The 25,580-nt window shown below is 46.5% G+C and overlaps 1 protein-coding gene across 10 annotated transcripts in view; it reads right to left on the bottom strand.

The window, feature by feature from the left end:
• LOC137871689 (microtubule-associated protein 4) overlaps positions 1 to 25,580 on the bottom strand; it is an 83,244-nt gene that overhangs the window by 16,805 nt on the left and 40,859 nt on the right. For 9 of the 10 annotated variants that reach the window (XM_068709576.1, XM_068709575.1, XM_068709579.1 and 6 more), the window contains one exon: positions 22,600 to 24,018. In XM_068709576.1, the coding sequence (XP_068565677.1) occupies positions 22,600 to 24,018 (1,419 nt within the window). Of the gene's footprint in view, positions 1 to 5,157; positions 7,208 to 22,599; positions 24,019 to 25,580 lie in introns of those variants that run through there. The other variant, XM_068709585.1, reaches the window with a different exon arrangement.

Below are 25,580 nucleotides of genomic sequence, written 5' to 3'. Positions count from 1 at the left end.
TTGAGCGGAATGAGATGACATTGTTAGCTTACATAACGTACAGCGACCCCAGACCTGGAACGGTGACAGACATCAGACCAAACGGAGTGAGCACTAATAGGTGACTATCTACGAGAAGAAAGAAAACCCTGACCTAAATACAGTAGGACAGCGGTGTGACAAGACAAAGGAAAGGGAACAACAGAAAAGGGAGTAAACAAAGAAGGCCTTCATTTTTTATTAAATGCAAACAATGAGAGGCTCTGGAGATCAACTTGATCCTCTAATTACTGCAGAGGTCTGATGCGCGTCAGAGCGGTCCATGAGCCGGAGAAAATGGCTTCACTTAAGCAAACAGCAGGAGGTGTGACCCAACCATAGGCTGTATGGAAGAAGGGGACGTAGTAACCGCGACACCACCCTTTGGTTTATGGACTGCCGTTTTTAAGACACAAGTTCTGCATTTTGGAAGTCACCATTTGGGTTTTTGCAACCAGGAGCTCAGGGCAAACGAACGCTGAATAAGATATTTTTAGTCGACCTAAATGTTACAAATGACTTTCATGAAGTGAAAATCCACAGTGAAAGGGTTAAAGTTGTAAGACGAAAACAGGGACAACACCCACACCTGACAACGGCGTGGTAGAGACCTGTCAATCACTGTGTAGCCCCGCCCCTAAAGCATCCCCTCTTTATGGTGTGTTTGACTCTAAATGGACCATAATGTACTAAATGAACATCATGCTGTATTGAAGAAGACTGTAAACTAGAGATTGAGACCATAAACTCATGTTTACAATGTTTACTGAGGGAATAAATCAAGAGAGAAGTAGAGTCATTTTAGACTAGACTTCTATACAACCAGAGGAGTCGCCCCCTGGTGGACACTAGAGAGAAAGCAGCTTTAAGACACTTCAGCATTGGCTTCACTTTTCAGAACCGGAGATGCACCCATCCTCATCACTGTCACACTCTCCAACCCTTTGACCAGCAGATTCTAGCGAACAAATGCGAAGAAGACGGCCCTAAAACCCGGAGCAACGAGGCCGGAGGGAATCACAGATATTACTCCGCTTGTACTAGAAAAAAAAAGAAAAAAAGAAGCAATCACTCACCTCCCTAGAGAGGGACATTCATTATTGACGGGGCTTGTGATTGGAAACATCAATCAAATGAGTACATGCTGGCACAGTGGAGGTCAAGACTGATGTCAATAATAACTCCCCAAATGAAGCTCCAGCGTAAGTTCAGACAGGAAGACTATACTCATGCATGCATAAGCCCGTATCTTATTTACATACATCTGCCGTCACTCCTCATGCATGCACACATTATTTCCTTGTTATTGTTTGGGGCTGTTAATCATGATATCAGCTGTCTAAGATCAGCTGGTCTCTAGCCAATAGCACAAGGACACAAGGACATCATTAGCCTGTCATCTTGCCGCTGTCTGTCTTTAAATATGACCGTCTCTCTACCTTCGGTAGTTCATGCTGCCGTTGCGCAACCCTCCACCTCCCCATCTCCGCCCAATCTTCGCAGATTCATCAGCCTCATCAGCCTCATCAACTCAGCAACCTCATCAGCCTCCATCACCACCAGTGTCTGGACTCCACGGGGGGATTTATATTGTTGGCGCTCAGGGCGATCACAACTCGATCACAAATCTCCTCGTCGAGTTCAAGCGCCAAAGAATTTCTGTGCAACTCATTAACGCATCATCTGTCATAATAAATGTTAACTACTAATCATTCACTTGTCTCTCCTGATTGAACTGCAGTCATGACAACACATTTTAGCATCTACACGTCTGAAGGTGGCTTTATGGTTGACCTCCGTTTCATCTCAACCTGCTGCTGAGGCTCCAGTATAATGTATGGCTCAGAGAACAATGAGCCAGTTCAATTAAAGGTTTCATTAGCATAATGACAACACTTACAGCTCATTTAGGGCTGGTAAGACTCAACTCAAGTCTTTTCTTCTTCTTTCTTTCTCATCAATATGGTAAAATATGCCGACTCTACTCTTCCATTTAAAACACAACAGAAAGATCTTTAAGCTGTCTCATACATTGATGAAAGTAATGTCTGGCTTCTTTGTGGGAGAATCCACACTGGAGCAGACTTAAAGTTCAGAAAAGTTTTTTCCTCACCGGTGAAGCTACACAAGTGAATCGCAATTTAAAAAGGATCATTATGTTCCATAAGTAATATAAAGCAAATAAGCAGAGGTTAAAATCAATTTCTCATCAACTGACATTTCCATCCTTCATCAGGCCTTCATTTGGCTCCTCAAGTGGATTACGGAAATGATGGGGTCCGTCAGCCTCGACGGCAGCAGTGAAAGCCACACTCCGTCACCGCCCTTTGGTAGCACATCAAACACGGTGGGCGCTCTGAAGTGGTAGTGAAGTGGTAACAGAGTGGAGAGTGGACTTTGTGGGTTAATCTGAAGTGCGAGGCCCTCTGAAGACTCGCTGGCAGCTCAGCTACTGCATGAGAGGCAGCAGTCCCTGAACTTCAAAACACTGTCCTTAGAAAGGCTGCAGTGAAGTTGCTGAAACAAGACAAGAACCAACTGGTGACCTTTTGATACTAGAGGAAAACTCAAAACGCGATATTTATGGGGCAAGAAATTCTGTTAAAGTGAATACTTTTAATGAATGGATTCATGAGAATTCATACTCGGTGAACATTATCACAGGAAAAGAGTAGGTGGCGCTCATTCCACGAGTATGTGTGGGAAGTCTGCATATCGTAGCTTGATTGAGTTATAATACGAAGAGGTGTGACTTTTTCAAAATGCACCAAGGATTAAAAGATAGCCACAGGCACAAACGTATATATCTGAATATATAGATGCATACGGATGAATACAAATCACACAAAACTAAACAAATATGCACACAACAAAGGCAAACAAACAATTATGCAAATAAAAATGCACGCAGTGCTGCATTTTTACTGTGACGAGCATTAGGCAAAAGCAGACACATGCACATGGCCCAGAGTCACTGACAGCCGAACACCGCCGCTGCCGCCGCTGCCGCCGCTGCCGTCGCCGCCGCCGACAACATTACATTGTTTCCTCCCGGCGGAACACGATGCGACCATTGTCTGCTCGATTCTGAGAGCGAAGCAACTGAAACTCGACCTCAAACGATAATATGTTGCGACATCAAAATCATTTTATAATCAATCTCTCCTCTCTCTTTTTTAATCTTTCTTCTCCTGAACGTTACATCTTTTATTTACGCCTTCCTCATCTGTCCGAGCGTGGTTCACCCTAAACCTTCACTTCCTGTTTTCCATCATAATACATTCATCTGCATATCTCCCTCCCGTTTTCTTTGTTTCCTTTTATTTTTTTAATCCCACCCCACCCAACACTCTTCTTTTTAAAATCAGCTTATCATCGTTTCCCACAACCCCTCTAGAGAGATGGAGCTAAGACAAAGCGACAGCATACTGTACGTTTGCAGCTATTTGTGTAAATCCTACTCTAAAGCGCGTTCTCATGCTTTATCCAGTGAGGAGACACAAGGTTTCTACACAACAGGAGCAACAGAAATACTCCCCATGACCTTGGTAAGAAAGCAAACAGATGCATGAATACAACACGTAGCCCGTGGCTCGATGACTCTGCCACGCTCCTGTTTAGACTTGGGGGGGGGGGGGGGGGGAGATCACTGCCCCTTTAATACTCCAGAGGCCTGGTTGGCAGCTTCTGCCACACACAGGTTTGTGGCGGGAGGCAAAAAAACAGCCCCGGCATGCAAGCGAGGAGAGGAAAATAAAGAAACAAAGAGACGGACACCAAGGGGAAGAAAGACGGTCGCTGTCGAAAGCGCCACCGCACTGTTCCCCGGTCAGTGACCCCATTCAGGCTCATCGTTCGACGTGACCGTGACCCGCTTTCAGCCATCTTGGCTCTGCCCGTCTTCACCTACAATCTAATGAGCATCGGGTGCTCAACAGGAGGGCAGAAGGAGACGGCCTTGTAGGCTGACAGAAAATGAGGGAAGCGCGCTGTATGATGGGAAACGAGGTTGGACAAAGACACATCTTCCATCAGCTGTAATGGGCCCCGTTACCCTGACCCTGTATCAAATATGTCAGCGGGAGAGTCATCTAGTAAACGACCTCATGCTGCAAGCTTGTAGAGCTGCAACACACATTTGCATGCACATGAACAGTCCCATGAAGACAGCCACCTGTGTCCACAAATGCAAAAAACTAAGACAACGTACCCGTTGTCCCGGTATTGACACACTTTGAATTGTCACACGCTCTGTACTGTCTGCCGCCGATCTGTGTCTAGAATTGGCTCGCGGTGTTTGACCAACACAACGGGACAGATACGACCATCGCGGAATGTCAAGTAGCCCGGGGGGGGGGGGGGGGGGGGCTCTGTTGCTGTCGACTTCTCTCAGCTTTTCATTCTTTCCCTTTAACTCTTCGTCTCTCAGTCTGCCTCTGCAGCTATTCCTAGCCCCAAGCCATTTGCAAGCTTAGACCAGAAGACCAGGTCTGGTTTGAAACCGACTCAATGACTGAACAACCGCTGCCTTCGTCATGAACCGCAATCTACATGCAACTGGAGAGCACACAAAAGGTCTTTAGGATATGTTCCTCACCATACAGTTGTCAGTGACGGGGGTAGCGTTGATATCCTATTTGAATAATGAGTCCTTGGGATTGTTGGCAGCAAGATGTCTGTTTGTGCCTCACAAAGCCACCAAACAGAAAACACTCAATCAACACATCGTCTTTCTCATTCAACCTTCTTAGTCCGCTCCCTGCATGCTGCTCTCACTTTAACTCTTCAGCACCAAACCCCTTTTTCTGGGTGTCACAGCTGAATTACATTGTTGGACAGCCACGCGATGTTTTCAGATTTCAGTTATATGCTCTGCTGTGCCTTGTACCGGGATTGTTTTTAACGAAACGTAATTGTCTGACCTATCAATTCATAGATTACATGTTCGTATCCGCGCAACATTTCACAAGTTATACATAGCACTATCCTGCATCCTGCAAGCAGAGCTGTGGCCAGTAAAAGCTTAACCTACAAACTCAGTTTCTCCATATCAACATGTTTGCCAGTCAGACTTTGACAGTTGGTGAACAAGCACAGTTAAACAGGGGAAGGGGGACTGCAAACATGACCTCTACCTACCATCCCCTGTGATGAAAGGGTTAGTGCTGGAGTTCAAGCCAAGGCCGGTGTAGCCAACAGAGGTAAGGTCACCACCAATGTCCCATGTCGATTTGTTGCCAGCCCCAAACTCTACACCTGCACCAGTGTTGAGTTTAGCGTCTGCTTCATTGCCACCGAACTCAGCATCTTTAGCCGTGTCAGATTTGCGACCGGTTTCCCCTTCAGTGTCGGAGTCTACTTGCAGAAGAGAGCTGGAATCCATGCCGCCGAACCCCTTGGGGCTGAGGGGCACTGAGAGCACAATGCCACCTGGCTCCTTCTCCACCGTAAAGCCCTCAAATGGGGCCTCTAGTGGTGACAGGGGGAAGCCAGCATTGCAGTCTTTCAGCAGCGGGAATGGGGAGAGGCAGAGTCGGGGTTCAGGTGGGGCTTGCCGCAGGTCGTTGTGCGTGGCGCCCGCTGCTGAGAGGGTGGGCTGCGAGGTCTGGGACTGATCTTCCGCGACGGTAAGTGAGCGCTTTATGGAGTGTGGTGAGCGACGTGGACCGCCCATGGGCGACGCCAGCTCGTCCAGTCCTGCCTCATCTCCACCTGGGTATTTATCGGGCAGCTCTAGACTGGTTGGTACCGACAGGTGAGAACATTCGGACATTGCGCGGCGCATAGCCTTTCTCTGCTGCTCAGCTCGCCCCATAAAACAAGGCTCCAACTCCACCTCCTCCTCTTCTATCTCTTCTTCTTCGCTGTTGTCCCCTGAAGAGTCCTCGGATAACTGTTGGGCCCCCAGGGCTGCCCCGGCTCCCGCCACAACCTCGTCAGCCAAGTGATTGTCGTTGACAACTCCAATGACGCAGTAGTTAGGGGCCACCTGGGGCATGGCGACCTTTGGGCTGGATTCAGCAAAAGTCGAGTTGTCCCATGGCTCAGGGGGCGATGCCTCCATCAGTGAGGCACCCATTGGGTGTGGAGGCATGGCACTTGTGGATGATGACAGCTCCGTACGCCTGGCTGGGGATCCAGGAACTGGTGGCAGGGACACCCTGCTAGTACCCCCGCATCCCAGGGCAGAGGGTAGTCTGCCCGGGGAAGCTGGGGAAGGGGATGGGGAGGAGGACAGGGGGCTGTCTGGGCTTTCCCCTGCGCTGCCCAGTGATGCGTTACCCAGCGAGGTGCTTCCGGAGATGCCCCCAACCCTGCTTGGCACCTTCAGCTCCGCATCCACGCTGCTCCTGCCCGTTTGCTCGAAGAAGCACAGCTTGTCCTCATCTGTGAGTCCGGTCGATGCCAGAGTACCACCTCCTACCGCATGGCCCCTCGGGGTGCCCATGTCCATGCCCGTGGGGGGCTGCCAATCCCAGCTCTGAGCCGGCACGGTGGGCGTCAGGGACGGCACCTTACAGAGCTCGCTGTACTCTGAGAAAGGAGAGCCAGGCTGCTGATTGGAGAGAGAAGACATGCCGTCTCTCCGTGCTATTCTAGTTCACCCTCCCTTTTCTTTGTTTCACAGTCTGTCTTTGTCTCAGTCTCAGGTGTCCAAAGGTAATCTTCAACGCTTCTCTTCCCGTCTCTCCGTGTTTTTTTCCTTTGTTGCCTTGCGCTGTTGTTCCTCTTCGTTCAGCCACTCAGGTGCTCTGTGTGGAATCTCTGGTGCCGTGCCTCCGCTCTGAACCCAAGCACACACCGAGGGTGAACTGGATGTGCAGATCTCTCCCTCGTCCCCTCCCTCTTTCTCTCTCTCTCTCTCTCTCTCTCACTGATTATTACAATGCTCATGTGACCAAGTAGCAGTTGCCAATTGGCTGCTGCCAGCTCCCAAATCCCACCCACTGTGGTGGAGTGAGTAAGGCCCCCTCCCCTCCAGTTTTCTCTTTCACTCCACGTTTTTCTCCCCTCAATCCCTTTCTTTCTTTCTCTCGTTTTGTCTCATGGCAAAAAAGCACAACGAAAACACACACACACACACACACACACACACACACACACACACACAGCTCTGTCTCCCCCCCTTGGGGAGGATTGAGTGAAGGCTAAAGCAGGCGCTTCGGGGGGAGAGTGGATTTGAATTCAAGACTTTTCCAAACCGTACCGTTCCATCACATCCATGTAGTCTGGAGCAACACAATCGATAACATTCATCTCTTGTATGAGAAAGAAAGAGAAAGAGAAAGAGAAAGAGAGAGAGAGAGGGAGAGAGAGGGAGGGACGAATCAGATGGGAGAAAGAAACAGCAGGAGCTGGGAAGACGAAGAAAATGGTAGCATTAAACAACCGAGTGAGACTATGTGAACATTTTTTGTAAGCTTGCATGTGTCTTTGCAGAATGGTTTACCTAAGCATGTGTATATGTGCGAGACAATAAGTGCTCCCAGCCTTTCCAATCTTAATGCTCAGTATGAGGAAGAAGAAGAAGAAGAAGAAGAGATGGGAGTTATGGGAGACGGATGAAGAGTAAAGCCTCTGGTAGAGAGACCTTGTTGTCTGTCAGACTCCATCTGGTCACATGTGGAGAATCACACTCCATTACCACCCCCCCATTCTACCACGCTCATATGCACACACTTGGATCATCAAACTTAGAGGCTATCCAAAATACACATGAGACTTATCACACATTAACACACACACACACACACACACACACACACACACACACACACACACACACACACACACACACACACACACACACACACACACTGTATCCACTTGAGTTATCATCCTGCCACGTAGCATGTAAGAAACAATCATGACACGCTCATACATGCAACAATTCTCTCTCTCTCTCTCTCTCTCTCTCTCTCTCAGAGGAACAGTCTGAGTCGAGCCTTAAAGCATTTAACAGGAACTCAGCTGGTTGTGTTGCACCAACCAGCTGAGTTCCTGTTAAATGCTTTAAACAGGCTCAGCTCCGTTTTCGGGAATGCTGAGTTCCTGTTAAATCAAAACTGCGATTTCCACTGTAGTTACAGTGATTTACAACCATACAAGGTGTGCGCAGGAAACTTTAAACCGTCTGGTTTATACAGCAAAAGCTTGAAAATAATCCAACCAATCCAATAGTGGCTGGGGCCTTTATTTACCTCAACTGCAGAGCAAAGCAAGGATTTCTTTAAAAACAGCCCCATACCCCATATTAAGTACATTTCTTACCAGTGAGTCTGCACATTAGTAAGGCTCTCTGATCTTGCTGTTGATTCTGTTTGGTCTTAATGCAAAGCCAACACGTGATACATTCTACCAGTACGACCACATGAGACTCGGCCATATTTACCACTCTGGTGCTCTAAAATTATATCTCATTCACAATTCTCAATCATTATTGCTTCAGTCTTCAGTTACTGTAAATGAACATCAACCCCTCTGACAAGATCTTTTACATTAAAAGTGTGGTAATCATCATGAGGCACATCCACAAAATATCTGCAGGTGCTGGGAAACAATGACCTGCACACAGTTAATCATAATATCTCTATGAAAACATTCAGGGTCAGATTGACACGTTTTATTACACAGACTGGTGATCCGTGTTACGGAAACGTTACGTGTGTGTCTGTCACTTTAACCAGTCACTGACAGTCAGCTCCCTGTCAGTGGAAATATATATATATATGTATATATATATATATATATATATGTATATATATATATGTTCAATGTACATAAACTGTCAAAGGCTACCCAGCATGCATTTCAGGCAAAGGTCAGTATGTGATTGGGAAAGTAAGTGTGGGCCAGAGGGAGAGAGACGGGCCTGTTGTCCTGGGCTCAGCTTTGAATGTGTGCGTCTGCATTCGTGTGCCCAGTGCCAGTCAAAATAGCTGGAGGTTATAGACGTTCTGGCTGCTGTCGGTTTGGACTGAAGGCCGAACGTCGGCAGAAAACAATGGTTTATAACAGGCAGACAGGCAAACGGGGACAGGGAGGCAGAAGCAGAGGATAAGGATGAGGACTGAGTCAAGTAGGGATAGAGGTTGGCCATCTTTGAGCAGAACAAAAAGGTAGAAATGACCAGGGCAGCCAGATGAGACAGGAGACTGAAGCAAGTTACGCAGAACAAGGATGGATGTCAAGGATGGACTAGGGAGAAGGTGTAGAAGAAAGGCAGGAAGGGGTAAAAGTGAGAAAGAAAGGGCAACAAAGAGACGCAGGAAGTGACGGTAAACAGGAAAGTTGAATTTGAGATTGGGTGTAGTTACACACATCGCCTCCTGACACCATGACAGGACGAGATGGAGAGCTGTTTCAACAAACAAGAAGCCTCACTTAAGGATTCAGTCGTCAATGAAGTAAGAGGAATGGGACATCAATGCACACAATGAGTGTCATTCAATGATCCATCTTCAAAGACGTTTTCCCCAGAACTTCTTAAAAAAGGTTCTTACAAACAATGTTGTTCATTTGGAGTTCTGATGTTTACTCGACAAAAGCACAACGGCCAAATGGTACTTCACACCTAGAGGAAGAATTGCTTCATAAAACACTAAATGAACAAGAGCTTTGATTTCATTCCATGTTTCCCCGCTGGGAAAAAACTAAAGAGTCACACCAACCTTTCACTTTTCCAATGCCAAGCTGGCATTGGAAAAGTGAAAGATGGGGAGCCACTCGAAAGCAAAAGTAAATGTCTCCCAGGCAGCCAATGGACAAAAGTACAGATATCTAACAGAGGTGCACAACAGGTGTGGCTAGTGTTGGACCAGGCACACATGAACCCAAATGTATAGTGTTGTCGGGCCCCCAGGACCAGAGCTAATGCTGTAAGCAAACAAAAATGAAAGATTAAAATGAGAACCATGACAAAGCATTTTTATACTTAAAAACGCAGCAGTCATGGTCAGAACGCCTTAAAATCAACTAGAAACAGCTAAACAGCAATTAATGTGTTCACGGCAACAAAACACCTTATTTTAATTATGAATCATTTCTGTTTATGAATCAAAATGGATAAATAAATCCCCACAATGTAGGAGTGATGCAATGTCTGACTGAATCTAGCAAACAATTCCATTTTCTTGATAAACCTGATAAACCGGCTTCATTTCATTCACAAATCGCTCTCACAAAGTCATGGCATCAACCCAAAATGTTCCGTGGTTTACATACATACATATATATATATATATATACACATATATATATATATATATATATATATATGTGCCCTATGTGTTTCCATCTGATGTCCCGTGTTCATGCACACACAGCATCATGTAGGATGGAGAAGAGGTCCGTTGTTGTTGTTGTTGTTATGGGGGAGCACAGTGAACGGTGGGACTTTGCCCCGGGGATGTGTCATTTTTCATCACCGTGCACACAGGTTTGGTATTTCGGTGACCCGCCGAGAGCTCCGACTTCAAGGAAGTGTGAGGAGATGCGTAGCAGGGGGCGTGTCAGTAACAATCAGGCAGCAGCCGAGCGCAGTTTTAGGGTTTGCACGAGTTGTTTTGGGCTAATTTTGTGTTTTTTGTGTGTGTGAAATCAAACCTTGAAAAAACAATAAAGTTTTAGATGATTGGACGGTATAAACAGGACACTCTGCGATGGAGGTGACTGTCGTTCTGTTTTGCCTTCGTCCCTCCTTCAGTCCCTCCATCAGTCTCTAGACAGGTAGTTAGCTGGACGTGCTGGCAGGTGGACAGACCCGCTGGAGGCCGGTGTACCGTCGCTGCCTCTTTTTTCTTCTCTCTTTGTCTGCTTGCCCCTTGAAGTAAAAATCTGACTCCACAGTCCCACGGGGGACCAACACACAACCCACCAAGAGGATGACCTCACCCTGTCTGACCGCTTGGCTGGCAAAGACACACGAGCATACACACACGTGCACACTACACAAAGTGTTGTATAATCCCACTGGGTGACAGAAGTGCTGTGCCTATTAACCGGGGCAGTGCGACTGCACAACATATTGTTGCAGCATCAACATGGTGATGTGCGTAACAGTCACATAGCAGGAGGTGTGCCGTCTGCAAATGAACTCAAACAGGTGAGGCCACAACTTTTTTGCTGCTTGAAAACTTGCACGGTTCGCCAGAACTAACCCGTGTCCATGTGGAGGTCCACAGCTTTACAGCCCCCTTCATGCTGGCCTCGCTGCTGCCAGGGACCGCCCAAGTGCTCGCCGTGCTCAACGCTCGGCTGTCAACCGGGGCGGGTTGTCTCAAGTCTGCGGCGATGTCAGCAACCCACCCGACCCTTCCTGACCAGACCGCGTCTCGGTCGCCATGCTTTGTGGGTGTCAGTAGCTTACAGGAGCACAAGCTCTCCTTTTGCTCTCAAAGTGTACTAGATTGATATGTTTTACTTTAAAATGTAACAAGTTTTTACAGTTTCTCCCAAGACGGTAAAAACTATTGTATTTTTTGTAATATATATATATATATAAATGGCCCCATTGAATCAGGTAAAGACAGTGTTTTCCACAATAGAACATGCAGTTTCCTTCCGATACTGATAGCTCTCATGTCTCAAAGGCCTAGGAGATCCAGCAAAAATGTCAATATACCAGTAGATATCAATATATGATATGATATGATATTGGTATCTTCTAATTCTGGCTGCTTCTGTGAAGCAGTGCTCATCTCTCCATCTGATGTTTTCTTATATCTTCTATCATCCAGCCCCATTGTCTTGTGATGAGGTTGTACTATACAGTCCCAAGCAGGTTATTCATGAGCTACATCTGAAACTGCCAGACAGCAAGTCAGCAAAAAAAAAAGTGAGAAATTCCTTTGCTGTGGCCTAAAAACAGAAAGGGGAGAGAGAGAGAGAGAGAGAGAGAGAGAGAGAGAGAGAGAGAGAGAGAGAGGAGTGGTGAACACAGGTGTGGAGAGAGAGGAGGATGGTCTCAGCAGGGTGCATTGGAGGAATGGATGACGTTGGATTCAGGATCTTTAGTGATGTCTAAATATAGCTCAATCGCATCTCCTTCACAGCCCGTCACAACACCCCCATCCTTAAACATCCATTGTTTCCTCCGTAGCCCCTCTCCCCATTAGTCGCCAAAGCAACTGCCTCCTGTTGCTATGGCAACTGGCTCCTCATCAGCGTGCCGGGCTCCAGCCACGTTGGGGGGTTGGGGGGGAAATGGTTGGAGGGGATGTTTGGTGGTGATGTGGGGGGGGTATCGTCTGAGGAATCAGGGGCTGATGGAGAAAGGATGGGGGTGATGGAATTGAAAGCTAACAGTGTGTGTGTCTGTGTGTGTGTGTGTGTGAGGGGGGGGGGGAGGTTATTAATAGGCTACATAATCTACTCTGCCTCTTGCCTCAGGTCAAAGAGTGTGTTCCTCAGCGTCTTTGTGTTAATTACAGTCATCAGGAAAAGAATAGCAGTTCTTAAGAAACCGGTCTGGTGACAGAGTGATGAATGACGGGTAAACACGACATGTATTTGGCTTAATCAGACGCGATGATGGACAAATAAGAGCGGACACTGAAAAACACACAAACATACGTAGCATACATGCATGCAGACAAAGAGACGACGTCAACGCTTAGAAGCAGGATTAATTGGTAAAGAAGAAGTTGACTAAAAACGTGGTCAGAGGGGGCGAGATTTTAGGCATCCGAGAGGAAGCCACGAAAACGAAGGACACAGCGCCGGAAAAACACTAATATAGAGAGAGCCGAGCGGACAGAGCTCGATCGATGATCGTGGGAGGAGGAGCCAACTTTGAATGTAGCGTTTTCAATTTCACCACCGACAAATCCCACCGATTGTGCTAAAAGTGCAGGTGTACAACCAGCATATCCACAGTTTACCTATGGCATGACATTATTAGCTTGTCAATACAAACTGATGCATCGGTGTGTCATCAGCATTCTGCTCGGGTTGGAGCTTATTTGAACTACTTCATACAGTGAGCTAGGCTTCCCACCATGGGCACCTATTTAACAAAACAGTGGACTTCTGTGTAGGTCTGCACTGGCTGATTCACCGCACTCTAGCCAGCATGTGTGTAGCGCCGGCCAACATGTCCGGCGTATTATGTCAATTCATGTTGCAAAATGCAAATGCTATTTTTTAAACTGGTGTTATTTTGTAATTAGTCTGCTCAGAACATGGTGGTTTATGTTGCTAATTGTCATTTTTGTGCTGCTTTATGTTTTAATCATCAGTGACTACTTACTCACTACAGTAGGTACAACGTGGCCCCCCCCCCCCCAAAATTCTCAAGTGAATCTGGCGTCGGTATGAGAAGTTGAGCTGCAAGATATCTCTTTTCTAACATCCATAGACATCCGAAAGGTGAAGAGATGATTATATGTGAAATGAACAAAGGGCTGCTCAGATGATACCGTTCTCCGTCGGACGCTCATGAGCGCTGACCGGCTGCTCGCTCCAGCCATCTCTCCACTTGGGAGACGGCCATGTGTTATTTATTGTCATCATTTCAAATTTTGCATGAATAGTGAACACTTGAGAGAGGAGAGGGTGTCTCATTCATTTTGATTAATTAATGACATGATACCCATCGGCTCCTTCTATTCCCTATGAAGCAGCTGCCTCATCTAAGTTCATTATTCATAATGAATGAATCTGACATCTCCACCCTTTGCAGTTTCTGTCTCTCCGTCACCGACGCACAAAAAACCCCACAAACTCTGCCTCTGTTTACAACGTGCTCCGACACCATCATCAAATGTCCACCAACAGTTTTTCTACTCCTCCTCCCATCTCCCTCATTATCCCAGAGGACTCGGCTCCTGGAGCTAAAAGCTAATTGGACGAGGAACGGCGCTGCGTGGGACGAAATGAGTCGACAGAATAAAGAAGGACAGGATAAAGGACAGATGTGACATCTGTATCTGTTACCACTACTATCCTGCAGTTCATTCTACAGGTAATTGAAAAAAAGAGAGAATTAACTGTGTAGTTTTGGTATTTAAGTGATGATTGGGGGATATCTAAGCCACCTGAGAAAAAAAAAAAATTGTGAATGCAAGTGAGATATTGTTTGTGTCACGTTGGTCGATCTTTTCCATTTACATGTTGAAGATGGCAGATCTTATCGGCTCAGTGTCTGCCGGAGCTTTGGAACAGGACGGAGCTTTTTGCACAGTGAAAGTTACACAAATAAACATTTATAGAACAATGTTAACATTCGATTCATTTGATAGCGATGTCCTCTCTATTTGAACATCGCCTCCCTTTTAAAAGTCTGTGCTCGGTGCCACAATATCACAATATTGAGTTCTATTTGTCAGTGCTGTCTTAACTTTAATATCAACATTTGGAGCTCGATTTGTGACGTTGACATTTTAATTACTATTATTAATAACATGCAGAAACACCTTCTCCTCCCTCCCGTCTCTCATACAGCGACGATGCACCGCTCCTTATCTCTGCAATATTCTGCAAACCTCAACCTAAGCTTCACACGTTAAAACAACGACATTCAATACAACCATACCCATAACGCTGACTCCTCTTATGGATCGCAGCTGATGAGATGCATGAAAAAGAGACGGCAGGCTGGTTTGTCATCAAAGATTCAAAATTCAGCCGCCACTCGGCGCACCGCTCCACCAGTAACAAGTCTAAATGCACAGGTTCTAGAGATCATCTTCACAGCATCTTAGTTATGAAAGTAAAAATCATCGACATACAATCCGATCGCCGATTGGCTCAAGCCTATGTCACGTTACTGTTCATCCGCCCTGCGCTGCGTCTGAGGGTGGGGCTGTTGTTGATATCCTGCAGGTCCTGTTGTTCGGTGTCACTTCTCAAAGTCAGCTCTACATTAGGCCTCAGGTGGCATTTCAATTCCATCATTTTCAGGAGTAGTCAACCTGTGACACAGCCAGACACTCATCCGGCAACGCAGGTTGGAAAAAAACCGCGGCGCTCGAGCATCACTCCATCCTGCTTCTCTGTCACCCCCCCCCCCCATCTATCACTCTCCTCTTCTTTTTAAAATACAGCTTTCAATCGTTATAGCCCCCTGTGAATGGTGAAAGGGTCTCGACACATCCAGCTATAGAGCAACGTTTATACGTCCTGCTCACACCTCAACACCCATTCACCCGATCTACTTCACACAAGTGTACTGCTGGGGACCCAAGGATGTGCGGTGTCAAATAAGACACATTCAATATTAATAGACTCTGAATGAACAAACAAACAAACAAACAAACAAACAGCGCTCGGTGCAAAAGAAAGGATGGGGCTCAATCCAGCACCCAGCAACAAAAGAGGGTTGCAGTCAATGAGCTCCGCCTGTGAAGGCCCGCTGCAGACTGTAGGGCGGTACGAGCCCCGACAGCACTGTGAGAAGCAAAACAAGAAGCCAAGCCATCCGCCCGTACCGACAACAGCCACGCACTCCAAACGGCCATCGCCCCGGAAACCACAACAACCCTGAAAGCAGCAATACCGGGAACCAAGCGATCCAACTGTCACAAATTTCCAAGCAAATGGAAATTCCCCAAATGGAACACTGCACTACTTTCAACATAACCCGACACATGCACATGCACATACACATGCACATGCACATGCACATACACATGCACGGCAGGAACTTTCAATGTAGAATGTGTGACTGACTGTTCTCTGATGGCACTAAGTCTCCCTCCTCCTCTCTCATCTCGGCCCCCTGCTGCCTGCTGGTTTAGGATAGCTCCGTATTTCACAGACTGGTACAGAAATGCACCAGCGCCTGTCTTGTTTACTTGTTTTGCATAATTAAGATGTTGGAGGCTTTGCTGCGACTGACTGCCTCCCGCTGAGATTTTGTGCGGTGCAATCCCTTTACCAAAAACCTAGACAGTAGCCTCTCTATCTGTGGCTACATGTCGTCATGTGACTACCTATATATTGCTCCGTGAGCTTTCTGCTTGTGTTCTGATTGGTTTCCTCAGACTTCCAGTCATAACAGAAGAGATGGACCTCGCAAAATTGATAAAAGATTAGTTTTGAGCGATCCATGTAACCATATAGCAGTTGGTGAAATCTGATCCCCAGATCCAAGACTAATTGATTCATTTGTTTGTACAATTTCAAAGCTGAATCAAAAATGACACCTAGATTATTTGCATAGAACTTGTCAAAACATGAGATGAGGAGTAAGCAGATCCAAATAATGAAACTCTGGACTACAGCGTCTTACTGCCCGGTCCTGCTGAAGGATCTCGGTCAAACAACGACAGTTTACACACCGTGGACATCTGGCTAACAGGTAACAATGAGAGCCAGCTAGGCTACAGGCAGCTGCAAACTGATTAACAATATTAATTACTATGAAGAATGTATAAAATAACTGGTATTTACCCAATTGGAAATAATGTATTTTTTTTTTTAATTCCAGAACAGAATCTAGCAGTTAAAGGTGAGATAATAGAATGATGTATGATGATCTGACATAATGGCACAGTAGAGTTGGAACTGTTTCAGGTCCAGTTCATAGTTATGTGTCTCTATCAACAGAATCGGTACCATCAGCAAGTGTGCTGTCAATGTAGCGTCTCATTGACTCCAGCATCTGTGCTGTTCCTAGGGCAACATAAAGATCCTTAGTCTCTATGGCAACTCCCTCCTCCCTGTTCTTTTCCTCGCTCTCGTCCCCCCCAAAGGCACTCTCGTCTGTCTGTCTGTCTGTCTGCCTGCCTGCCTGCCTGCCTGCCTGTCTGCCTGCCTGCCTGCCTGCCTGCCTGCCTGCCTGCCTGCCTGCCTGTCTGCCTGCCTGTCTGCCGCTGGAAACTTGAAAATAACATTCTGACCTTTATCAACATTTCGTCTAGAATTTAAGTCCACAGAAAATCTGGTGTGTGACTGTTTCACAGCGAGGACATCAGGCTAAAGGAGTAAATTACTAAAGTGATAAATAAGGATGCTGTTAATAGCTTCATTATCACCTCAAGACTTTCAACATGGATTGCCTACAGAGTGTGTGTGTGTGTGTGTGTGTGTGTGTGTGTGTGTGTGTGTGTGTGTGTGTCCCTCCCATCAGAGCTTTTTTTTCCTGGCACAGATCTATCAGACGTTCCATCAGGCCCATCAGCTGCTGAGGCATAAAGGGCGAGCGGTGCACGGCGCTCTGATGATCTGTCTGAGCAGTAGAAGCTTCTGGTGAAGCGCTCGTGCCTCTGGGGAAAGATACTTTGTCCCGCGGTGGTGTAACAACATCTCGCTTCTTCCACCCGTCTGAGAGACAATAACTATTATTCATTTCACACCCGTGCATCGTTGTAAATCTCCGAACATCTAACGCTGTTGCTTTTTTTTTTCTTCTGTGATCTCTATAAACAGAAATCGGCACAAGATTTTGGTATCGGAGGCGTTCTGGTTTCCGCTAGTGACCAATCACGTTTGAGCGGGCTTTGGTTGCATGTGGGTAAACAGTCCGTGTGGAGCGCAAGAAGAAGCGAAGCCTATTGGCCGAAGTGCAATCTTGGAACCCATCTTGGAACCCATCGTGGAACCCATCGTGGAACCCATCGTGGAACCCATCGCCTATCCTGCTGACGATTCCACATTCTGTAAGCTAAAAGATGACCTGTTAACCGAGAGTAAACCGGCTACTTGTGAAACAAAGCTCAACTCCAATTCTCGCGTCTCGAGTTGCTAATCGGACCGTAAACAATGACCGGCGCACGAAAGAAGAAATCTTGTCCCTGATAACCCCAGAAATATTGTCCCTTGTCCCCAGAGGCTGAACCACCAGCAGCCGATAGGTTCCGACATTGTCCCTTCTGTAATGAAGAGTCTGCTGCCTAAGCAAAGCTCAGAACATCAAGTCCGTATACTAAATTGGAAATCAGGTCAACTTCTTTTTAGGAGGAAAAGTTTTAGAAGAGCACAAAGGAGATTCATTACATGTGTATAGACTATATAGATGAGTGGTGCTGAGTGCTTGAAAAGTCATGTTTAGTTTGGAGTAAACTTCTGGCCTCTTATCACAATTGTCAGATGGGATAACTGCAATAGAGTGTAGTAGAATGTTAAATTCAAGTCCTGAAGTTTTGTTTAATCGTGGTGTCCAGCCTGTCACAACAGTTTTATGAAGTGCTCTGAGGTTCTTGAAGTCTGAACAGGGTGCAAGAAAACAATCAAGAGAGATCGTCTTTGGCCGATTCCCACAACAGCAATAAGATGCCGGGCTTGAACCAGCAGGATTTGCAATTGATTCCAAGAAGTTAAAAAGGATTATTATTATTATTATTATTATTGGAAACAGAATATACTCTTGTGGAGCTATTCAAGTGCTGCTGAAGCATGGAGCTGGCCATGACTATTTCACTATTGTTTTTATGTGAGGAAATATTGCCGGCTAACAAAAATAGCCTACATAAATGTCACAAAATGAACATGACTACAACATGTGTGCTGCACATTCAGAGCAGTTCTTCCATGCAGAAGACACATTTCAAACTCACAGACTGTTGAGAAATACAACTGCCTTTTTAAAAGGTTACTATCAGAACGTATGAAGCGTTAAGCACAGCCCACACTGCTGACCCGGAGCCATCTCTCTATGGGTTCAACCTGTTGCTGAAGCATGCTGCACCTTCTGAAAACAGAGTGACTCATCGTCTGGTCCCACAGTTAGCTGTGTACTTTCCAATGGCGTCAACAAGGCGAAAACCCCAACACTTCCCCCAAAGCCGTCTGAAGCCATTAGCTCACCGCAGTCGAGTGATGGGACCCTACTGTACAAATGTCCCTTCTGGGCTACCGTCTAACAGCCTGCTCCCCAATGAAATGAGCCCAAACAACAGCGAAAAGCTCTATGTGGTTAAAATAGACCGCTGATGCAGTATATTCACGCATGCCTGCCTCTTGAGGACTTGTGTTTGTCCTCAAATAGTTTGATGACTCAGATGTGTACTGTGTGTGTGTCTGTGCAGGGAGGCAGGTCCACAGCGGTGGTATACTTGTGGTCTTCATACCGGCTGGCACCTGTGTTTTATCTGGAGATATTTTCTCCGTGGGCTCTACACAAGTGACCTCTTTCCCGTGACATTTCCTCGTGGATTTGAACTTGTGATCAGTTCATCCCTGAGTCTGTGTGGACGTTTGTGTCAAATTGGAAGACATTTGCTCCAGGTGTTCCTGAGACATCATGTTCACTAGAATGGGACGGATGAACAGACAGAGGCGGACGGCCCAAACACACGACGCCCATAATGTCAACTAGCGCAGCTTTAAGTCTATTTCATGTGATTTTAGCCAACAGAACCTCTAGACTAGAAGTTGTAGTCAATGCACCGTGCATTATTTATATGCACTTCTCAGTGTGTGGGTGATGCACGCAGACTTCCATATGGTTGAAAAATGTGTAGGCGGCTGTCGTGTGCAGTCAGAAGGGTACACTTTGTACTCTGGCTTGTCTATTATTTACTAATAAAATAATTACAAAATAGGCAGAAAACTGGTTAGAAAATCATTTTTGTAGATCTAAAAAAATACACAATGAATTAGAAATGGTATGTGTTGAACCTGCTTCAGTCGGGAGCCTACTGGCTCTTTTATTGTTAAACTGACACCCTGTCCAGTGCTGCCATGTTCCCTCACCCTGGTCCCTCTGAAGTTCTCTCCAGAGGCTCAGTACTTCTCTGATCCTCCCTCTATCTCTTCCCTCAGTGTTTGAAACGTCCCCCTCCCTCAGGTTTACATCGTTCTCCATCTCTATCCGGGCTTCTCCCTCTCGCTTTGACTCCTGTACGTCTCTCTGACGTTACAAGAAGGGTTTATAAATAATCCTTATCCGTTCCCTGTCAGCATTCTTTTCAACTCTTCATATTCCTTTATCCACCTCAAGTCTTCCTCCTCTCCTCACCCTCTATCCTTCGCCTCTCTCTCTACCTGTGGTGCATAGACAATATGTTTCAGAGGTATCCGAAAGCCTTTCTTTGTTCCGAACTCCAATTTATTATGGATTTAGCCTGTTTTTTTTCTGTCCACCCCCCTCTTCCTCTCTGTACTGTACTCCCCTGTCTGTGACCCTCCAAAGCGTTGCTCTTTATTGTGCTCCACATGGCTTCTTATCTTCTGTACAAGGCTTAAATACCACTCTTGGTGACAGAGACCCACCCCTGGTCTCATTACACAGAGGGGAAGACAGAGCCAGCTGCACTCTGTCGTGCTCTTTCTCTCTCATAAACACACACACACACACACACACACACACACACACACACACACACACACACACACACACACACACCCCCCAAAATACAGACAAAAAACAATGTGCGCATAAAGTACTTCAAATCTGATAAACATCCACAAAGCTGCAACATATTTTCATCCATGCGACATGGCAGTGGAAGAAACCACTCAAAGCGAGCCCTTCCCGTTCTTGCAGAAGGTATTGATCGAAGCTGCCTAATGGTAATGTTTGACACTCTGCCGTCCCTGTGGAGAGCTGAAGGCTCCAACGGGAGGAAGAGGCAGGAAGCGTCGAGAGGAAAGACGAGGAAATGATTCCACTCTGCATCTCCATAAATCCCAGCAACACACACACACACACACACACACACACACACACGTATACACATAAACGCACAACGCCAAAATGCACTTACATATACAGGACACATCCACACGTCCGCCCACACACAACAGCACAAAGTGTCAATCTATTCTATTTTCGGTTTCCCATCTGTGGTGCAACAAATTCATTCGACACTAAAACAAGAGCTGGACGTGACGTAGATCAACAGCTCCCTTCTGACCCTCTCCTCAATCTTTCAACTCTGATTTTAGTCTGTTAAACACACTCAAGTCAAACTGCTCATCTGCGGCATAAACATTATTCTTCCCCAGTCTGCTGAAAACCTCTTCTTAACGAGTCACACTGCTACACAACTAGCAAGGGGGTCAAGATATCCTTCTCCTAGCTCCTCCCTGTGGATCCCAAAGGCATTCCCAGGCCAGATGGGATATTTCACTCCCCCAGGGTCTTCTCTGGAATGGAGGTGCCGTAAAAAACGTAATCCTCGTCATATGCCCCAAAACACCACTTAAAAAGGTACAATGAGGAAGATTTTGGCGTAATATTCAAAGTTGGCCCCTCCTCCTGGTCTCAACCCAGCCCCCAGGAAGAGTTCTGGTCTTTGAAGCAAATTCTACATAGTGGCCAAACAGTGGAAGTACAACTTCTATCAAGTGATGCCATTGGGCCCAAAATTACTTTCTCCGAATTTAAGTAAATACACTTCCCAGTAGGAACACGTGAATAGCCCTTATTTAAATCATTTGGTCTTGAAAGTTGTCAAATGCAAATGTATTTCCTTCCTCCTTTCATGTGAATGAAGCCCAGACCAAAACATCATCCTACTCATTGTGTCTTTAAGTGGATCCAAAATCCAAATCCAAAAAAAAAACAGCCTGAAAATGAAGAAAATGTGAAATAAATGCATTAGAGTCTATGGAACTGGCCAATGCTACGCTATGACTAATCCATGTAGAGAGGCGGGTCCTAGGTACGGGTTGTGACTCGATGAAGCCAGAGATGCCATCCTAACGTCGCCACAAAGACACTCTTCAGATGTCTCCTGTGCTTTCAAAACACTAACCATGAAATTCAGAAACAGGAGCTGTGCACTCATCTGTCTGCATCTTCTGTCCATCATTAATAATCTTAATAATGATGGATAAACAAAGGAATTTAAATAGGACTCACCTATGATGGAGGAGCAGCCAAGGCAGCAGTCATCACAGAACATGGAAGTAAAATCGACAAAAACAACAATTACCATTTGATGCATTTCAAATGTTATGTCTACTTAGGAGACACAACAGAGTGTGAGCTGTTGATGATTGACAACAGAGGGAGTGTTAACGTGACACAAAACTAAATTCTTCCTTCAACATCCTTTTCTAGGAGAAGTTGTTAGGAAACAGGCAGCTAGTGAGGAAAACGGCGTTAATTGGACACACGAGAGAGAACATAGAGTGACACCTCCCCCTGGGTGCAAAGGAAACAGAGCATGATTACAGTGTTAGCACACCACCTGGACAGGAGAGAGGAAGAGGAGGCTGGTTTGGATTTGGTGAGGGTGTCTAGTGGTGTCGCTAAGGAGAAAGACTCCGTGATTGGTTAGTAGTAGCACACCTGTCAACAGCAACACTGTTAATTATGAGAACATCCCAGCGGTGCATCATTTGGAATTGAGATACTCACAGATTAGAGTCAAGCCAATCCACAGCCTCAATTGGTCAACACTTGAGCCCATGCATTAGTCAGAAACAGTCCAAATTGGACAAGCCAGAAAGCCCCAGCCAGGTTTATAGACAAACGTGTCCATGCAAGGGTTTGATCATTCATCTAACCCCTAATGAGTACAAGACACCCAAGCAATCGATCGTGCCCAAAACGGCATTTGAATTAGGTTGCAAATATCTACAAGACTCAAGCTGGATGAAAACACCATGCATGACAATAAACCATCCGTGATTATGTTTTAGTTACTCTATGATTAACTTCTATTCTGTCCCGGGCTGACTGCAACCAACCTTCGATGATGGGGGTGACTGGAGGGACCACGGCTGGTTCTTCCATGGGATCAGCAAAGCTGGGAAAGAAGGGCTTAGCTGTAGGGTTAAGACCAGATCCTGGACTTGCTGCTTGAGGGGGGGAGGGGCTGGTGGCTGGGGATGCTTGTGGAGGGAAATTCTTTGCCCCTGGGGAGGTGGGAATCTTTACAGAGGAGGATGAAGAACGAGACTTCTTGGGTTGCTTCTGGGCCGATTTGGCATCTTTATGCTCTTTAGGTTGGAATTCCTGAGCTGTGGTTTTGGGGGACCGGAGAGGGGCGGGGCTAGGAGTGTCAAAGGACAGCCCCAAGGTGGAAGGATGACCAGCGGCGCTCACGTCACTGAAGTCAAATAGCTCGCTGTTGCTGCTCATGTTGGACTCGTTCAGGAGCCATGAGGCATCTGAGGGTGAGAGAGGTGGGGCTGAGGCTAACACCTCGCCTGGGCTTGGCTGGGAGGCGGGGCTGAAAGCTGAGGTGTCTCCCTCAGGCGTGCCGCGCACACAAGGCTCTTGAAGGGAACTTGTGTCACACGTGCCGCTTTCAACCATGTCACCGCCGGGTGAAAAGACCTGGCCGCTGTTGCCTAAGCTTGCATTTTCAGTATCCATCAGGAGGTCAAATGGATCACCAGGGCGGGGAGCCATGGGGGAGGAGCCTAGTGTTGCACTGTTGGTGGCAAAGGGCATGGTGAACGGAGCCGCTGTGGCTTTCAGCTCGCTGTTCAGCACCAGTGGGTTTATGGAAGCAACTGTTGGTGAGAACAGGTCCCGAGACAGGGGGGAAGGGACCAGGCCTTCTTCGGGGAATACATCCTTTTTCCAGGGGCTCTGGCTGGCATCCTTGTCTGCAAACAAGGCCGCCGTGTTTGCCTGAACAGAACTCCCTAGATCCATCATCACCTCCTTTGTAATTTGAGAGGTCGCTGCGGCCGAAGAACCAAACGGTTCTGTCGTCATTCCCCACTCCTCCGGGAGCTTCTTCCTGCTCTTACCCTTCTTCCCCCGGCCTCCGCTTTTCCCAAGTTGCTCCTCCCAGCCACCGTCTCCTCTATCCCGCCTTGGGCCAATCCGGTTGTAGAACTCCTCTGTTGGGGGAGTGTTTTCTCCCTGTGTTTGCACCTCAGGGTGAGCCCTGCTCTCGAGGGGCTCATAAGATCCCTCATCTTTCTGTCGCCTTTTCTTCTTCTTCTTCTGTTTTCGGTCTGAACCTTCTCCCTCCCTTTCGTCACCCCCAGCATAGGCGGTGCTCTCTCTGATAGGCCAACTCTCGGGTGGGTCATCGGGGGTGACGGCGAGATGGCCGGCATGGCGACTGATCACCGTGGAAACGCTGGGGCTGAAAGGGAGGTCTGACGGTAGGCAGCCGGCCTCGTCTGGCCAGCAGTCTCCTAAAGCACCTTGTTGTGGGTGAAGAGGGGAGAGTTTAAAGTTGGGGGAGGTGGCTATGTGATTATGAACTTGTTCCATTAGTCTAATTCAAACAGACAAACTGGTATCAGACAAAGAGGCAAAAACAATATAACAAAGACGATCATTACACTGAAAATGTACCTTTTTTTTTGAGAATATAAAATGATAGTAGCTATTACAGATATGTGTTATTTGCTGAGATGGTGGGAAGGCTGAGAAGAAGACACAATGGATCAGAAGCATCATGGAAGCATCTGGAGGAATTCAATCCAAGTCCAGAGGTGATGCATGTTGTTCCAGAAGCTGAGCCTTAACCACTACACCCTTTGTAGATATGGACCTGTCACACTTTAGTCAAATAAGCAAACATGTGTGTTTTGTTGATCAAAAAAATAAACCAAATATGAATATATGTCCGTCCCAAGCTGAATCTCCAGTCTTAAAAATCCCATCTGTGTCAATGCTGAGTGAATGAATGCTTGGGGCAATGAGAGTACACATTCAGACACATTCAACAGGGAGCATTACATTAAAGGAGATCGAGGAGTGGTACTTTTGGGTGGCTGACTCACCGCAGCCTCCGGGTCTAGAACGGTGCATGCTTACGCTTAAACTATTGGGCAGCAAGAGAGCTCTGTTTGAAATCAAAACAGAGAGTCAGGTGTGTGTGTGTGTGTGTGTGTGTGTGTGTGTGTGTGTGTGTGTGCAGATCTCTAGTACATGTACAGTGTTCCAATGTACATGGAGACAAACGCTCAAAAACAAAAGGACTGCTTAATGGTCCCATAGAAAAGGAGGTCAATTACAAGCAACTATGCTGTCACTAAACCAGCTTGGTTTAGTGGAATAAAGCTCAGGTAGACGAGAGGGAACAAAAGTAGAGGGGGAGTTGCCCACTGAGGGTTGTTCTTCTACTTTGGCCCAGTTTGTTTCTAGTTTTCAGTTATATATATATATATATATATATATATATATATATATATATAGATATAGACACACACACACACACACACACACACACACACACACACACACACACACACACACACACAGAAGAAGAGCTAAAGTGGAGCAGCCGTCAGCCCCCATATAGTACAGTTGCTCTCTGGAGGATATTTCATATTAACAAACCCCTGACAGAACTCTCCTCTCCATACTGTATGTGCAGTAATTGGGAAAGTCAGAAAAAGATATCGGCTAAATAGAATGACTAAATATTGAGTCTGACAACCTCATAAGGCCAGGGAAGGGTCAACAAGCCCTCCCACTCTATGTTCATGTACTGAAATTCAGGGATGTCGCGATACCAGAGATCTAGTAGTCAAAACCAATATCAGTGAAATTCCACGATTTACCTTCACCCAACACAATTGTTTTACTGAACAGAGCTTGAACACATCATAATGTAACCTTGGTGTGTAGCCGTTAGCTTCGTTATTTAGCCAGGCAGGACTGTGCTGCCCGGCGGCCGCTAACAGCTAACGCTTCTAGCTCTCCTCCTTAAAGTGACATGCTACATCTTCTCTTATTCCCTGGACGGAATTAGTCT

Source organism: Cebidichthys violaceus, unplaced genomic scaffold, assembly GCF_023349555.1.
Source record: "Cebidichthys violaceus isolate CVI_PGR_0920_01 unplaced genomic scaffold, fCebVio1.0.p SCAF_15, whole genome shotgun sequence".
In the NCBI taxonomy this organism is placed as follows: Eukaryota; Metazoa; Chordata; class Actinopteri; order Perciformes; family Stichaeidae; genus Cebidichthys; species Cebidichthys violaceus.
Note: the sequence above shows the minus strand (reverse complement) of the source record. Positions and strands in the feature narration are given on the sequence as shown.